Source organism: Brassica rapa, chromosome A09, assembly GCF_000309985.2.
Source record: "Brassica rapa cultivar Chiifu-401-42 chromosome A09, CAAS_Brap_v3.01, whole genome shotgun sequence".
Classification (NCBI taxonomy): domain Eukaryota; kingdom Viridiplantae; phylum Streptophyta; class Magnoliopsida; order Brassicales; family Brassicaceae; genus Brassica; species Brassica rapa.
The window spans coordinates 31,823,134-31,840,699 of record NC_024803.2 but is presented as its reverse complement, the minus strand read 5'-3'; the positions used below and the strand labels follow the sequence as shown (position 1 = coordinate 31,840,699).

Below are 17,566 nucleotides of genomic sequence, written 5' to 3'. Positions count from 1 at the left end.
ACTTCTTAAAATTTCTATCGAAATTAACCAGAAAAATATTCTTCGATTTAGTTAGGTTATCTCGGTTAGTTAATGAAAGTTTTCGATTTTTCTATTGAAATTTTGTTCACTTAATCTATCTATACTATTATTTGCAAAATAAATGTTTAGAATCGAGATCTCACATTAAAAGTTAGAGTGGTTAATATCGTTTATACCTTTAATGAATAAAATGTATAACTAAATTAAAAAAAAAACGAAATTTTAATTTATTTGGTTAGATAATTGATTAAAATTAATAATAGTAATAATTATCTAAAATCTGAAAATATAATTTTAAAAAGAGATAATTTATGTATATATTGTATTGTTATTTGAAAAAGTCTTTTAATAAAAAGTTTAAAACATGAATTATATATAAAAAGTTAAAAACAAGAAAATATAATTTTAAAAAGAGATAATTTATGTATATATTGTATTGTTATCTGAAAAATTCTTTTAGTAAAAAGTTTAAAACATGAATTATGTATAATAAGTTAAAAACAAGAATTATATAACTAAATATTAATCAAATAAAATTCTTAATTATATAATTAAAATAGAATATTGAATTATCCAAAAATTAAAAAGATAATTAAAAAGATAATATATATATATATATATATTGTATTGTTATCTGAAAAAGTATTTTAATAAAAAGTTAAAACATAAATTATATAATTAAATATAATCAAATATTTTTTTTAATTTCTCACGTTAAAAGTTAGAGTGGTTAATATCGTTTATACCCTTAATGAATAAAATGTATAACTAAATTAAAAAAACAAAAACGAAATTTTAATTTATTTGATTAGATAATTGATTAAAATTAATAATAGTAAGAATTATCCAAAATCTGAAAATATAATTTTAAAAAGAGATCATTTATGTATATATTGTATTGTTATCAGAAAAAGTCTTTTAGTAAAAGTTAAAAACATGAATTATATATAAAAAGTTAAAAACATGAATTATATAACTAAATAATAATCAAATAAAATTTTTAATTATATAATTAAAATAGAATATTGAATTATCCAAAATCTAAAAATATAATTAAAAAAAAGATAATTTATATATATATATTGTATTGTTATCTGAAAAAGTATTTTAATAAAAAGTTAAAACATAAATTATATAATTAAATATTAATCAAATAATTTTTTAATTATATAATTAAAATATAATATTAAATTATTTTAAAATTTATTTTAGTATAATGAATATAGTATAAAGAACCTTTCAAAAATTATGAAAATGTTATTGCGGTCAAAACGCCTAGTAAATTGGTATAAATCAATTTGGTTTGATAGTTGGGTGAATTGGTTTAAAACCCTAAAAAAATGAAAATACCTATGATGTGACTAGTTTGTGTCTATGGAAAAAAGTATAACATTGTGGGATTTAAGGTATTTGGTTAATTAGGGTAAAAGTCTAGTGAATGGGGTGCAATTTCCCATGATAGTTTTCATATAACTAGCCAAACTAGGCCTAGAAAACATATTTGTTAAAACAATTGAATAAATCTTAAGGCCCAACCCATATCTTGTTTCCTTTTGAAACTGGACAAGGAGAATAATTCGTTTACTGAGAGACCCAAATTTAATAGTTTGGTGAGAAAAAAACTTTGTTCGACTCCGACCAACACCGTGCCTTGGCAGTTTTTAGCAACTCCCTGCATTTTCCTTTAGGTCTCCTTTTGTTAAATACCTTTTTTTTACAAATAAAATATTGCTCAACTTTATCAAATGGACAATTTTGACGTAACAAGATTCTATATGCTTGTTTTTCTTTTCTTTATTTCATTTGTTTTGGACGAATATGAAATTCAATGGAGGAGGTTTGTTCTTCGTGCGTTATTGATGCACTATGTTGGAGTATTTTGCCAATTAGTAGTTTTTTTTCCACATTGCTTCTTTTTTTTTTTACGTAGGCAGAATTATTTTGAAGGATTGGTTCGGTCCTTAAAAGATAGGACTGGGGATTAATGTCGTTTTAAGAATTTGAATATGTCGCTAATTAGCGAGGTACGTCGTCAACAACACAATCATGTTTAGGCACTATGAAACAATGATATAATATATGAAATGCTAATCTATGGGGCTGCCCGTTAACCAACGTGAGCCATTAGATGAACACATAAACTGAAAGTTTTAATCTCCAACCTTCTCGCTTAGATTTTTGACTTTTTATTTATTTCAGTTGCATCACCAACAACGAAATGACTAGTGTCTAGTGTCCTATTCGTAAATTTCGGATCTATAACAGCATTAGAAGCTGTTTTTTTTGGGTTCTGTATAATGTACGTAACGTGTATCGTAATTTTCCTCTTTTCTTAAAATTAGGGTTTCTCATTGATACTAATTAGAGAGGTCATCATCAGCTTGTACTGTGAACCTGGGATATACTCTAGGTTTCTTTGCATTTATTTTCTTAGTTTGGTAAAAATTATAGCTAACATACGTTTTGTACAATAATCTGGCGTTTCCACATCTTTTTCTTTTCATTTTTCAAAATTACAATTTAGTATATATTTTCTTCACTGAAGAAATTTGGAGGAAAGGGGTATTCATTTTTCCAGGTATATGCAATGCTTTTAACCTTCCACTATCAATGGTTTTGCTCTTCTCTTTTTAATCTGTCAGGGGATGTGTGTTTCCCCTCGATCTCCTTTCTGAAGTAGCAGGTCTTTATAGTTTAAATATATACATGGATATTCGGCATTATACGGCCTAAAAACTAAAATTCTAATCACCGTACGTTCGTGTTGATATAATCAGCCAATAATTGATAGTCTCTCTAAAGTGATTCTATGAAGACGTATACAGCATAAGAATCATTATTCCAAATTTTATAAGTGCCTTGCCTACGAAGTGTAGCAAAATTTACAATGGCAATGCGCTTGTTATTAGTAGACGAACATATTTGTGGAAACTATTTATAATCTTATTGTTAGAGACACGAACGGCTTTTCGGTAACTAGAACTACAGTACTTAGTCATTTTTGAATTCTTCATTTTTTTTTCTTAATTAACTCTATTTACGTTGAAAAACTAGACGGTTTAATATTACTTTATTTTTGGAAAAAAATCTTAACATTTCTATAAATAGGTCTTCAGCGGTGCTACAAAACACATAGCATTAATGTCCGGTAGTGCTCACCCTATGGACGGCGAAGGAGAGCTTTCGGCGGCTGATATGTCTTCCCCCCGGCAGAGAAACACACCGTTTGTCCATAAAGTCGAAGTTCCTCCGAAGCAAAACCTGTTCAATGAGTTCATGTACACTTTCAAAGAAACTTTCTTCCACGATGATCCTCTTAGGCATTTCAAGGACCAGTCACTGTCCAAGAAGCTAATGCTCGGGCTCCAGTCCGTATTCCCGGTTTTCGGATGGGGACGAAACTACAATCTCAAGATGTTTCGTGGAGATCTTATTGCCGGTTTAACCATAGCCAGTCTGTGCATTCCTCAGGTAAATACGCATTGATTGATTGTCTCACAATTAATATACTTCCACAAGAATCACATATGTGTAAATATGCATCTGAATTATTGTTTCAGGATATTGGATATGCAAAGCTCGCAGGTCTCGACCCTAAGTATGGTTTATGTAAGTCAGTATCTATCTTTTTTGATACTCATATATTAAGCCTAGATTATTGTACGTTGGGTTAGTATGTTTTCCTTAAATGGAACTACAGTTTTACTGCTTTTTACTGAAATTTTCATATAAGCTGTAAACCTAAAACAAGATCATAAAGAAAAATAAGATGTGGTTGGCTTGTTAGATGAGTACTAGAATAATCAAATAACCCAATAACGAGAACACTGAACAGAGTTTTTGTAGGAAAAAAAATCATAAAACATAAAACATAAAACACTATTTGTAGTATATTAGTAACGTTTTGTATTTAAACCACTTATCAGAAACGTGAAAACATGAAAAGTTGATGAACTTATACGCATAGTTTGGTATTTGAAACAATCGTAGCCCTGAAAATGGAAGTATAATTTGACATACTGGTTGATAACTTTTTTTGTTTTTTAAACTATGTACTAGATTCAAGCTTTGTTCCTCCGTTAGTGTACGCGTTTATGGGAAGCTCAAGAGATATAGCGATCGGACCCGTCGCAGTGGTCTCACTCCTTTTAGGCACTCTGCTTCGTGCTGAGATCGACCCGACCACAAGTCCTAACGAATATCTCCGGCTAGCCTTCACTGCCACGTTCTTCGCAGGTGTCACTCAAGTTACACTCGGATTCTTTAGGTAACTTACTAACCTCACATCACATTCACATCGAAGTTTTTGTATTCTTAGCGTAGATAGATTTTTCTTGATCTAGGTCCCGGTCACACATGTAATTGAAATATTTGTCTTTAAAATAATTTTTATCAGATTTTACTTTGAAATGTTTATAACCTTTTGAATCTCAGGATCATCGGCCGTGAGTGAGTATAATTTTACAATTTTTTCAGATTAGGTTTCTTGATTGATTTCTTATCCCATGCCGCGGTGGTTGGGTTCATGGGCGGAGCAGCCATAACCATAGCTCTTCAACAACTCAAAGGGTTCCTTGGAATCAAGAAGTTCACCAAGAAAACAAGTATCGTCGCGGTTCTTCAATCCGTCTTCAGCTCAGCCCATCACGGAGTAATTATACTTCTGTTTTCAGCTCAGTTTCTTTCACTTTCTCTATATCCTCACACGTTTGTCATTGCTTGCAGTGGAATTGGCAGACAATACTCATTAGTATATCGTTCTTGATCTTCCTCCTCGTCTGTAAGTTCATTGTAAGTCTTCAAACCATCCATTGTTGTCTCTCTTCGATTTATGTTTTTTTGTTCTGATCTGATCTCTTGATACAAACAGGGCAAGAAGAACAAGAAACTGTTTTGGATTCCGGCCGTCGCGCCGTTGCTATCAGTTATTATTTCCACATTCTTTGTTTACATAACCCGAGCCGACAGGAAAGGTGTTAAAATAGTAAGCACATAACCGTATGTATCTTGACTTTTCAATAAACCCCAAGTTTACTTGTTTGGCAAGTTTTTTTACATTATGTTTTTGTATTTGATTTTCCTTATATAGGTGAACCATCTCGATAAAGGCATAAACCCTTCTTCGTTGCGTCTAATATATTTCTCCGGCGATTACCTAGCTAAAGGCATCCGCATTGGCGTTGTCTCAGGCATGGTCGCCTTAACAGTATGTATTTCCTCTTTCCAAAATACATAATGTAAATAAATTAATATACAACTATTAAAATATTAAAGTTATTTTTATCCAAAAATATTATTAATATATAAATTAAAATTATTCAACTAATTAAAAATATTATTAGTTACAAAAATTTTAAATAATATATTTATACTATTATTTGAAAATGAAAAGTGATTTTGCTTACTTGTCATATTCTCCATAAATTTAAATAAGTTTTTTTATTTGTCATGGTCTTATATTTTTTTGTAATGAATCACCAGCACTTTGTGATTGCAGTTTACATATTTGATTGCAGTTTACATAATTTTCATCTTTACCAAAATATAAATATGTAGCTATAGTTTGATCAAAAAAAAAAATTTGATCAAAAAAAAAATGTAGCTATAAAACAAACGAAGTTATCTATATCTCGAAGTTTTTTTCAAATTATCTAAGTTTATAGGTAAATTTTGATTAAAACCCTAACGTAATAATTAACATTGTTAAATTTCCAAAATTTATATTATACATCCAAGTAATATAATAGAATCTTTTCGAACTTATTATTTTTAATTTGACATAAATAATAGATACAACTCATTTATGGTAGTTTTTCCTTTTAATTTTTACTTTATCATAATCATGAGATGCATGTGTTAAAAGATGATTAATATAAACTACTAAAAGCTCTCTATCGATTTTTTTTATCAACAAATTTAATTTGTCAAAATTATTATCAATTTTAAATATATACTAAATTTACTATTTAAATAATATCATTCCGCGATGTCATGGGAAGTCATCTGGTTACAAAGACAAAATCTTCATTATGTTTGGTCCGAACACAGAAACTTATTTAAGAAAAACAGGAAGCTGTAGCGATCGGAAGATCATTTGCAGCAAAGAAAGACTACCAAATCGACGGAAATAAAGAGATGGTAGCATTAGGAGCCATGAACGTGATCGGTTCGATGACTTCTTGCTACGTAGCCACCGGTTCGTTCTCAAGATCAGCTGTGAACTTCGTGGCCGGATGTCAAACAGCAGTTTCCAACATCATAATGTCAATGGTCGTCCTCTTAACGCTTCTCTTCCTCACTCCTCTTTTCAAATACACACCCAACGCGATTCTTGCTGCGATCATCATTAACGCCGTGATTCCTTTGATAGACGTAAACGCCGCCGTTTTGATTTTCAAGATTGACAAGCTAGATTTCGTTGCTTGCATGGGAGCTTTCTTTGGTGTCATCTTTGCATCTGTTGAGATTGGTCTTCTCATTTCCGTACGTTTCAAGGAAACACCATATATGTGAATTAATATAACGGCTTAATTTGTAGTTTTCTTGGCTGATCATGTGTATGTGTGTGTGCGTCTTAGGTGGGCATATCTTTTGCTAAGATACTCTTGCAAGTTACAAGACCTAGGACAGCGATTCTAGGAAAGATTCCGAGGACTTCGGTTTACCGGAATATCCATCAGTATCCTGAAGCGACTATGGTTCCCGGAGTGATGATAATTCGTGTTGACTCGGCTATTTACTTCTCTAATTCTAATTACGTTAGAGAAAGGTAAGAGACGGTTACTTGGTTCGCAAGAATCATTTTCAACAACCTTATTTTTTGTTTTTTGAAATATATAGGATTCAAAGGTGGTTGATAGATGAAGAAGAGAAAGTGAAAGCTGTTAGCTTACCAAATATCCAGTTTCTGATCATCGAAATGTCACGTACTAAACCAACTCTATATATTTTTTATCTTCTATAGAATGTATATTTCTTTACATACATTATAGATCACTAACTAAGAGCGTGGTGAGCACATGATTTACAGCCAATTAATGATGTTCTATTTTACGTTCTTCAGCTGTCACAGACATCGATACTAGTGGTATTCACGCCTTAGAAGACTTATACAAATCTCTCCAGAAGAGAGACATTCAGGTACACACCATAAAACCATATAGCTTCTTTTTTTTTAAACAACATAAAACCATATAGATAAACCGCAAAGATTACAAAGAAGTTTTATAATTGACCTTTTTTGGTTTTTTCGTGTGGAAATACAGTTGGTTCTTGCGAATCCAGGACCTGTGGTAATAGATAAGCTACACGTCTCTAACTTCGCAGACATGTTGGGATACGACAAAATATTTCTGACGGTGGCTGAAGCCGTTAATTCTTGCTGTCCCAAACATTCTGACGAGGTCTGAAACGGTGAAGAATCTTGATGATGAAGCAAAAAGTTTAAGTGTTGTATGTTTTATAGACTGAGTTGAGTAGTCACTAGTCAGTGACTTTGCCTTCGATATTATCTGTTAGCTGTTATCCCCTTATGGCTATGTGTGACATAGATGTCAAGCGTGTAGGCTACCTATGTGGCCTTTATATTTAGAGCTTTCATTTGTTTTGCTTAAAGAATTTGCAAAATATAGTCATATTCTACTATCACTTTGTGTTACTTTTAACGTACTGGAATCAAATATTCAATGGTGTCGGTGGAAAAATACTCTGCAATTCCTATATCACCCGTGAGTACTAAATGAATTTATAATATCTTTCACATGGTTGAGTTGGTGAGAGAGGTTTGCGTTGATGGTTGCTCAGATCACAGATCATTTTTGTACATTTTTTTGTAACTTCTATATCGTTAAATCGTTATTTGATTAACTTGCTAATGTTTGTTTTTCTTTTCAAACATTAACTAGCACACAAATTTATTAAAAACTGTTGATCTAGTCTAGTAAAATCGGTACCCAAACATTAACACCGGATTATTGGTGGAAAAGCTTTGACAAAACATTTTGTATTAAAAGATTCGAACATTGACAAAACAATAATGATATATATATTTTAAACTCGTCCCTACAAAATTATGAGTGAGCCAGAAGTTGAATCCCACTTGTGGATGAACGATGGTCCACAAACCAAACTCCTCATTTGGATTTGGTATACGGTATTAGGACATGTATTTTTTTTAATAATGGTTTAGGGGCATCTAGGCGTTAGTTAGACGACCCGATGAACACATGCTATGTTTTGCCACTCCAGATTTAAAACAAAAATACATCACCACCGTGCAATAACAATATAGAACCGTCTGTAGAAAGATGCTCAAATCTCTTCTCGAACATATTAAAATAGTAAACTGGTACGAAACGTAGGATGTTCAGACCGACCATTTTTGTACAATGTGCCACTCTGTTTGTACTTTAAAGAGGTCCCCCCTAATGCACCAATTAACATGAAGCTTATTAGTTCTCGGTTTTTGTGCGTACTCTTTTATAATAAAACGAAAACAAGAGGCTATAAATTGATCTTCGCATCCAATTCAAATATAAACTTTCTTTGATCATAATAATTTTTGAAACCAAGTGGTTGGTAGCTTAGTGGTAATTATTTAGGGTTTAGAATGTGCCCATGTTGATCATGAGTTTGATTCTCATTGGTAGCTAATCACCAGTTGACTAGTTTAAGTTTGCATTTCGACCCAAATAGTTTATATGGTGAATCGTAATAAACAATCGGTTTTATATTCTGGCAATAGTCGAAAAATATTCAAATTTGGGTCAGACAATGTGTTTTTAGGTTATTCCAGTCTAGAATCACTAATTGTGTTCCCGGAGCTGACCAGATCTCCGATGGGTATCAAAAGAATTTTTTTTTTTTTGAAAATTGAAATATAAACAGGTGAATTGATTTGGGAAGTGGTGAAACGTTGGAGGTCTGTTCACTATTGCAAAGAGATATCGGTCACGAGAAGTGGACCCATTTAGCCCAGACATTAGGAGCTAGAAAACAATATTTTCTACACTCTTTTTTCCGAAATTATAATAGAAATTCGACAAAATAATTGAGAAAAAGAAAGAAAGACAAAATAATTCGCGAAACACGACAAAAAGCAATTAAATTAACGAATAAAACATCGAGAATCCGAATCATGACGTGTCGTTAACATGATGTGAAAATAGAATCAGATCAAAATAATCAACGGTTAATATTTACTCCTCAGTTTATGGCTCTTCTTTTATCTTCTTTGTCTCTCCTCTCTTTTTCTCACTTCCACTTTCTTCTCTTTCGCTTTTGCTCTGTTCACTCAGAGCATAAACCCTAAAAAGAGAGGAGCAAGAAACTAAAAAAACACGAACATGATGTTGTTGGGGAAGAGACAGAGACCAGAGATAAAGAGAACCACGAGCCTGTCGGAGATAAAATTCGATTTGAACCTACCTTGCGAACCAGAGGAGCCGTCCGATCATCAACATGTTCAGACGTTGAGTCCAAGGAAAAGTAAGCTCGTGACCGTTGATGAACATCGCCAGGTTCATCATGGACTGTTAGATCAACGGCTCTTAGCGATGGTCTCGCCGAGAGGTACACAAAGGAGACACTCAGAAGATTACTCCACTCACGCCGGGGATTTTCTGAGGTGTTGCTCTCTCTGTAAACGTAATCTTGTTCCCGGCCGAGACATCTATATGTATAGGTATACGTTTCTTCTTACATATTTACGTGAGTTTACCTTTCGAAGTAAACATGAAGTAAGCTTATAGTTTCATGGTTTTGTTTGGGGTTTTGATGATTTAAATTTGGTTTGTTAATTTAAGCAGAGGAGATAGGGCGTTTTGTAGCTTAGAGTGCAGGCAACAGCAGATTACGGTGGACGAGAGGAAAGAGAAGGGCTTGGTTAGGTCCACCGTCGCCGCCGGATCCGGCAAAGGAGAGAGAGTTTCCGCCGCCGTGTAGATCACCTTTACAACTATATATATTTATATCCGTATGTTGTATATGGTTATTATTATTATGTCTAAACGCACATTGACCGTGATTAACCTTTGTTAATCATCTTAAGCTTTGCTTTTAAACTTAATTTAAGAGTTAAAACTATGGTGCTTTGCATAATTGTGTTATACTTATGCCGATTAATTTCTAACTATCTAACTACTTACTTTTACATTTAAAACTTAAAACACCAATAGTTAACAAGCATGTCAAATGTAAAATACTATACAGAGAGTACGAAAACCGTATTTGCGTCAATTTGGAAAAATAATTGTATATCAATTTAGGTTAAGTTACAATATACAGATGACAATGATCTGCCTTATGTATATGTGGACATCATGTACAATATACCGCCAAAAATACTAATCGAACTGTTTTTTACTTCATGCTTCGATATTTGATTCAACAAAAGCCTTTTTTTATTTTTCGGGTCCGAATGTCAAAGGTCACGGACCGCAGCCGCACTGCACCGCATATAACTGGGTCAATGGGCATTCGGGTCTTCGAGACCTTTCATCTGAAAAAAACAATTTACATAGATTTGATGTCAGTCAAGTAAGAAATCTCATTGACTAGGTCCCTGGTAACATTTTAGCAGATTCTTCCTTTTTAAGGCCGAGATTCTCTTGATCCTCTTTGCTTGTGAAAAAAATATAAATTTCTTGAATTCTTGTTTCAGCATAATATTATTTGGATAATCCAATCAATGCGTTCTTACATTTCTTCTAATTGGTTTTGTGTAAAAATAAGAAGAATCTTCTCTCTTGTATAAGAAAAAAAAATTGATTACATGTAGTAGAAGTAGATGATGGTTGTGATATAATTCTGAATTTTATGTAAACGCCAACTTGGATAAGAAATAATCGTAGCCAATATCTTAAAGAACATTAGGATACTACTACTCGTGTTAGAATGCTGGTTATAATTCTTTTCATTTATAAAATTGATCAAATAAAATAATTGTGTTTTTGTTCCATTAAAAAAATGTTTGGTTATTTAACTTTGTGTTGCAAAGTTAAACTTATTGTTTATAGTTAATATTTTATTTTAAGAATTCATACATGATATAGTCAAACATACCTCATCTATTCTTGTAAAATACTGGATAATTTATTGTATAAACTTCATCATAAAGAAATAATGATAAATTATGGAATGACATACTAAATAATGTTTTTCGTAAATTCTTAGATGTTAGTGAAGGCTATGCCTGTTAAGAAAAATGTTTGACAAAATATTTTACAAACTGTGATATAGATGACTTGAAGTTTGTGTAAAACCGGCAAATAACGTTTCAGTTAGTATCAAAACCAATTTTATTAAAGTATAATTGTTAAGTGTCCACAAAAGTAGGACATATTAATAGTCTATATATATTGAATTTGTTAAGTTAGTAGTGAAATGGTCCAACAACAGACTTTTGTATAGTAGATTTTTATTTTTTAGAATGACTATTTTAATAGAGTAAAAATAAGCATTATACTGTGTGAAACATATTAGAATCTACAGTTTGAATTTAGTAACCAGAAGTTTCTTCTATTCTTGGCTTCAAGAGTAGGTTCTTGTTGTATCTAAAGAGGCCCCGTTCTTGATTTTCACATCTTATTTGTCCTCCAAGTGCTTCTTTTCAGAGTCCAAAACTTCAGAATCCGAGTTGGTCAAAAGAGCTGAGGTTGACGACACTGTGGTGTTTCCAAAGAACTTCAAATCATCCTCTCTCATTCTCTCCGCATATTTCTCAAAGTTGAAACTCGAGTCACTGTTTTCCCCACCAAACGCAACCTCGAGTTGCTCCATATCGAAGATATCCTCCAGAATCTTCTTGCTTACGTTATCATCTGAGTACACGAATTCCACCTTGTTGCGTGTCTTTGGGTCTAGAAACGGTTTCACCATCTTGCAGATTTATACAAATTTCATCTTTATCAGTAATAAAAAGTGCCATGGTACATAAGAGACTTGCATGAGAGATTTTTTGAAACTTTACCTTCCAAAACGGTTCGAAAATCTTAGGCGGATTGTATAGGACGGCCAAGCCTAAGCGTTCAGGGTAATGTTCTTGTAACACATGAGCGGTTTCGCGAGATACTTTGACTGATATATGCGACATGTTGAAACCGTGAAAATCGATAAGCCAAACCATTTGGTCTTGGTGATCCGGTAGATTCAAGATTGCGTTTTCCATGCAGTATACCAAGAATCTAATCTGCCCTTTGGGAGATTTTGTATTCTGTAATAAAACGAAAAATGGGTATAAGTAAAAAATACAATTTACATAGGCTGTACATGGTAAGGCATAAAATGAAATTAGTGGAATAAACGTGGATGGAACAAAAACTGGATACTCATTCCAATTGTTTCTTATCAAATTATAGATGAATGTATATATATGTTTTTATTTGTATTTTTGTGGATTTTATTCAATGACTATTCTATTTCGTTCAGGGTAAATGATAAAAAAAAATTGTGGAATTTATCGAATAAGAGTGCTTAGTAATTTGTGGAATTAAATTGTAGGAAAGGTTTATTCATGTCGATTCCAAAAAACTACTATTTAAATGAAATACAAAACAAATCCCATTGAAATATGTGGAAAAAAATGGAATGTATTATCAAATATTCAGGAATAAAAAGTCTCCTGAATGAGATTGAATGAAATCATTTTCACTACGGCAGCCTTTTGCATTCCATTTTTTCAGTTTCCTTTCATTCATCCTACTACTCCTAAACTTGACTACCAGTTATTGCTTAAAGCATTCCAGGTCATATTATTCCACAAATGTACAATCCGGTTGCAGGCATAGAGAATCAAGAGATTGGGATCAAGAATTTAAGACACCAAACCTGACAACTTGGTCTCATAACCAAAACCGGTCTTCCATACTTGTCGGTACAGTTTGCTCGGTATATCTTCCCGGTCTCGGCTTCTCGTGAAATCTCTTCCTGTAATTTCACATATTTAAGAAACATTTTAGAAAAAGTTTCATGGTTCATAAAATGATGGTTACAAATTCAAGAATACATACCCATCGAATCTCCTCGGGTTTGTATTGAGTCCTCCATTTCAAGGTTTCTTTGAGCATTTTAGTTGCTTTCTTGACATGGCCGTTACGTGCAGCTAAGTACCGGGCAATGGCAGCATCTGAACAATACTCAGATGACTTTTTAGTCAATGGCCCTAGTAATCCCCTCACTTCATTTATCTATAATTGTGACAATAAAGTGTTACAACGACACAAGATTTATATCAACATGCGATATATATAATATCGAATCATTGATACACACATCAAATTATCATCATCGCAAACACAGCTAGTGATTCCTCTTATCATCATCATACCTTGTTTAGATACTCCTCTGGTGGCAAAGTTTTCTCAGATTCACTTGGAGGTGAACTTTTGGTATCAGAACTCATATCTTCCTGGAAATTCATACTGCAATTTATTATTCATTGCCTCATTGGCCCCAAACAGGGATCAAGAACCAAGGCATATAATAGAGCTTGATTTTAGCCAAACTTAAGAAGCTATTAAGCTAATACGATGCTAATTAATACGAATCAAGAAACACAAGAACAGGTTCTGATCAAGTTACCTATCGAATTAGATCACAGAAACATCCTAAATTACAGTTCTTTAAAAAATAAAATAAAAAGATTTAAGATAACTAATTAACATTCTGACCTATGATCTTACTCCTAGATAACTACAATCAACATAAACTCAGAAATTAAAAAGTTAAAGAACATGAAATCACCTTCGAAATAAAAAAATTGTATTGGAGCGATCAGCGAAGAGATCCGGTTGATAATAAATATAACTCAAAACATAGAAATGGATGAGCGTTTAAATTGAGACCAATAAGTCTTAAAAGCTCCCGTCTGAAAAAATTAAAGACTTAATTGTAAGAGAAGTAGTAGAAGAAGAACATGAGTTTCGTCAGGCGGCTACGTTACGGACAATGTGATGAGAGCTCAAAGACACGTGATGCGCAATTGAGGGAAGACACAAACACCTTTTTCGTTTTCGTTTTGGTTCAAAGCAGATTCTGTTTACTTTATTCAACGTGGACTTAGTGAATTAAACCGGGAATTAAACCCGGTTTGACCTCTTGATTTGAACTTTGGCTGTGTAAATTGTGAATGTGACGTCCTTTTCTTTTTTTTGAACAACCGTGAATGTGACGTTCTAACCAACCTTCTCGGTCGTTTTTTTCAGCCGCTCAGACATTACAAAATACCGACCACATTTTCCCATGTCATAAGTCATACCACCAACTCCACTAAGCCCAAAAGGAAACATTTACTGGATTATTTAAACATTTATTATTTTTTCCAATAATATAAACTTTGAATGTATCAAAACCTTAATTGCTAGAACTGATGATAAAGCAGTAGCAATATGCTCTGATTTTATATACTACTAGAACTTGACCTGTGCAGATATATTTTTCTGTTTATATAATTTTCATTTTGTTTATATAACAAACTAATTTTAAAAATTATGTATAACTTGATATTTTAACTTGTAGGCATGGGCATAAAAATCAAGAACCAAAAATCGAACTAGGACTGAACCAAAAAATCGAACTCAAAAACCAAACAGAAACTTAAAATTTGGACTGTGTTGGACGTACATATTATAATTATATACATAGAACCAAATATTAATTTCACAGAAGATGCATCTTGGTTTAGTATAGTCTGGTATGGATTGGATTTATTAATCGGTGTTTTCCACATGCTTATGATAATGTTTGTTTCCTATATTACAGGAAATTATTGTTGCCAAATTCTTTATTCTTATAACTAATTTAGGAAATGATATAATAGAAGAAAAAGACATGGAAAATCATTAAATTAGAGTAGTTATTACTACAGTGACATTGATATGTAAATAATTTATAAGTTTTAGGGTAAATTTATATATGTAATTCTGTTTTAATAATATAGATGTAATAAAGTGATTGTCAGAGCACTAAATGATTCATATACAAAATTATCATAAAATTAATATAAAGTATATAATTTATTTATTTCTAAATAATAAAAATATATTTATATTTAGAATATATATATAATTCAATGTTTTTATACATGATTATATAAATTAAATTATCTTATAAATATGAAATAATATTATTTTAATTTTTTTAAATATATGTTCATTGCAAAATTTGTTTTTGGATATAAACATAATTTTTTATATTATTAAATAAATAATTTAATTATATCTAATTATTTTTAAATTTATATATATATATTTATATGTAAATGCTCTACCAAAAATATTATTTGAGAGCATTGAGCAACGAACATTTGTAGAACATTAACATCTTCTAAATATTTTTCTAAATGTTTTTTTTTAAATTGTTGATTGGATAACAAAGAGCATATTGGTTATGCTAATGCTTTTTACCAATCAATGCGTAGATATTTTAACGTTTTTTTATTTATAAATGAATTGTTTTTTTTTTATGTTTTTTTATGTTTTTTTTATTTTCCATTTATTAGTATTTTAATTTTTTATCCAAGAATGATATAATCTTATCATTCATGAATCATAAACAAAATTAATTATGTACAACACATGAAAACATGGCAGATGGTTTTACGGATAACTATATGCAAAAGAATGTTTTTGCACCATATTCATGATAACAATTTTATTGTTAACATGTAGACCACATGAAACATACTACATACATCATACTTCAACTTTTGTAAATTCATATCTGTTAGCACTTAACATCAATATTTGCATTAGTTCACATTCTTGGAAATTCTAACATCATACATAATATTAATATCTATCAATTGGCCAATTGAACTTCCAAAATGTTTTAAAAATATTGTATGTAATTATAAAACTTAATAAGGTAAAGTTCACTAACTAGCTTTTGTTGCATGATTAATGGGGCTAGTTTAGTTTGCAGTCCACTAAATTATTTAGTGTAATGTAATTCCTTACTCCTTTTCCGATTAGACTGGTTTATTTTCTTGTTTATAGGTTGTTGTTTTTCGTCGTTTATTGTTTAGCTTAGGCAACGAATATGTGGGTTATAGATTTAAGAGTACAATACTAGCTCGATATAAATTTCATATTCTATTGTACGAAGATGATTAGGTGAATGGCAGAACCGCAGACGATATTGAAAATGAAACAACCGTTAGCAGTAAAAGTGTCTTATCTTCCTTTAGTGCTAAAGCTCAAAATATATGTCCACTTATTTGTACACCTTGCTATATCCTATATGATTCATTAGCTAATAGACAAAGCCATAAAAAAAAATTCATTGATGGTAAATCATACCCTAGTACATTCAACTCTTAAAACGACAGACCAACGGTTTGTTTGGCTACACAATTGTTAGCAAATCCTGAAACGTACACCAAAGAAGAAAAATATAATTTCTTGATAATAGTTGCAATCATCTTACCAAATACCAAACTTGAGCTTTCATCAACTAGCTTTTGTTACATGACTAATGGGCCTAGTTTAGCAGCCCACTAATATGATTTGGTGTAATCCTATTCTCTTTCTTTCTTGATTATTTCGGTTTCTTTCATTTTAGGTATTTGTTTTTAGCCATTTCTAGTTTTTATTTTGGCAATAAATTTTCGATTTTAGATTATAATGTTACACAGGGCCGGCCTTGAGATTTTGGGGACATGTGACATTGTCTATGTAAAATTTTTTTCTTACATATTTGGGAGCTTTAAATTTTTGTATGGAATTTATTTGTATGTAATTTTTTCAAAAAATTTGGAGGCATATGGCAAATGTTTCATTTATCATGGTCCATGCGAGCTCTGATATTACATACTAGATCTTTCGTATTTTATAATAAGAAGATGGTTAGGTGAATACAGAGTCGTGCCTCCGTTGTAGAATATAAAGCTTACGGCAACTGGAAAAAGAAAAAAAAAATAGAGTTAATAGGGCATCTTTACTATGTCATTTTTTTAAATAAGACATTTTCTGAATTATATTATTCTAATCCTAAATAGTATAAGATAAATTCATATATATAGGTTATCTTAAAGCTTTTATGGTAATTTGGATAAGCTGACTATGAACTAGACCAAGAGAATCATAAGCTTGAATGTTAATATTAAAATTGGAGGTATTTTATTTTTAATCACTTGATGTACAATGGTTATATGAATTCAACACCCTAGCTTACATTTTTTCACAATCAACATCATCTTCTCTTATTCCACATATTAATTCAACACATATACAAATTTTATATCTACAATGGTTTTGTGTAAAAAAATTCAACACCCTAGTTTTTATTCTTATTTATATAACTTAATAGTCATATAGTAATTCAAAAAATTGATTGTAATTAAAGTAAATAATTAAGAATGACATAGTTTTAATAATTTTATTTTATTTATATTATTTACTATTTTCAGAAGGGAAATACCCTAGGATAGCACAAAAAAAGTTTCTATCACAAATATAGACTATAAGAATCAAAATGACCAAAATGTTTCATTAAAGAGGTAAATATACACATATAATCCAAGGGTTAACTAATCCAAACCTTAGGATTT

The 17,566-nt window shown here is 31.3% G+C and overlaps 3 protein-coding genes across 4 annotated transcripts; 2 read left to right on the top strand and 1 right to left on the bottom strand.

Moving 5' to 3' along the window:
• Window positions 1–1,178: 1,178 nt before the first annotated feature.
• LOC103869074 (sulfate transporter 1.3) lies at window positions 1,179–8,057 on the top strand. Its single transcript, XM_009147124.3, has 13 exons — window positions 1,179–2,599; window positions 3,130–3,492; window positions 3,582–3,630; window positions 4,081–4,288; window positions 4,498–4,672; window positions 4,747–4,812; window positions 4,892–5,005; window positions 5,111–5,227; window positions 6,091–6,504; window positions 6,600–6,790; window positions 6,862–6,947; window positions 7,085–7,161; window positions 7,287–8,057. The coding sequence occupies exons 2-13, from the start codon at window positions 3,163–3,165 to the stop codon at window positions 7,428–7,430; spliced, it is 1,971 nt and encodes a 656-aa protein (XP_009145372.1). The 5' UTR covers window positions 1,179–2,599; window positions 3,130–3,162; the 3' UTR covers window positions 7,431–8,057.
• A 1,177-nt stretch (window positions 8,058–9,234) lies between these two features.
• On the top strand, window positions 9,235–10,119 carry LOC103869073 (FCS-Like Zinc finger 5). The gene is made up of 2 exons (XM_009147123.3): window positions 9,235–9,703; window positions 9,828–10,119. Exons 1-2 carry the CDS (start codon window positions 9,366–9,368, stop codon window positions 9,961–9,963), a joined length of 474 nt encoding a protein of 157 aa, XP_009145371.1. The 5' UTR covers window positions 9,235–9,365; the 3' UTR covers window positions 9,964–10,119.
• Window positions 10,120–11,354: 1,235 nt separating this feature from the next.
• On the bottom strand, window positions 11,355–17,558 carry LOC103869072 (phosphatidylinositol transfer protein 3). 2 transcript variants are annotated; one of them, XM_009147120.3, is made up of 7 exons: window positions 13,965–17,558; window positions 13,762–13,885; window positions 13,346–13,426; window positions 13,029–13,205; window positions 12,847–12,945; window positions 11,990–12,232; window positions 11,355–11,898 (listed from the first exon to the last, which is right to left on the bottom strand). In XM_009147120.3, exons 3-7 carry the CDS (start codon window positions 13,418–13,420, stop codon window positions 11,605–11,607), a joined length of 888 nt encoding a protein of 295 aa, XP_009145368.1. In that variant the 5' UTR covers window positions 13,421–13,426; window positions 13,762–13,885; window positions 13,965–17,558; the 3' UTR covers window positions 11,355–11,604. The 2 variants fall into 2 exon arrangements, with proteins under 2 accessions (XP_009145368.1, XP_009145370.1); XM_009147122.3 differs by having other exon boundaries at window positions 13,956–13,974.
• Between the last annotated feature and the right edge of the window lie 8 nt (window positions 17,559–17,566).

What these genes read in the sequence shown, in the direction of transcription:
- LOC103869074 (XM_009147124.3), top strand. Translation starts at nt 3,163, where the DNA reads ATGTCCGGTAGTGCTCACCCTATGGACGGCGAAGGAGAGCTTTCGGCG. An exon ending in CCAGTCTGTGCATTCCTCAG is followed by an intron (nt 3,493 to 3,581) that starts GTAAATACGCAT and finishes TTATTGTTTCAG; the next exon opens with GATATTGGATATGCAAAGCT. An exon ending in GTTACACTCGGATTCTTTAG is followed by an intron (nt 4,289 to 4,497) that starts GTAACTTACTAA and finishes CAATTTTTTCAG; the next exon opens with ATTAGGTTTCTTGATTGATT.
- LOC103869072 (XM_009147120.3), bottom strand. Translation starts at nt 13,420, where the DNA reads ATGAGTTCTGATACCAAAAGTTCACCTCCAAGTGAATCTGAGAAAACT. An exon ending in CAGAGGAGTATCTAAACAAG is followed by an intron (nt 13,206 to 13,345) that starts GTATGATGATGA and finishes TCACAATTATAG; the next exon opens with ATAAATGAAGTGAGGGGATT. An exon ending in TTTTCGAACCGTTTTGGAAG is followed by an intron (nt 11,899 to 11,989) that starts GTAAAGTTTCAA and finishes TAAATCTGCAAG; the next exon opens with ATGGTGAAACCGTTTCTAGA.
- LOC103869073 (XM_009147123.3), top strand. Translation starts at nt 9,366, where the DNA reads ATGATGTTGTTGGGGAAGAGACAGAGACCAGAGATAAAGAGAACCACG. An exon ending in CGAGACATCTATATGTATAG is followed by an intron (nt 9,704 to 9,827) that starts GTATACGTTTCT and finishes TAATTTAAGCAG; the next exon opens with AGGAGATAGGGCGTTTTGTA.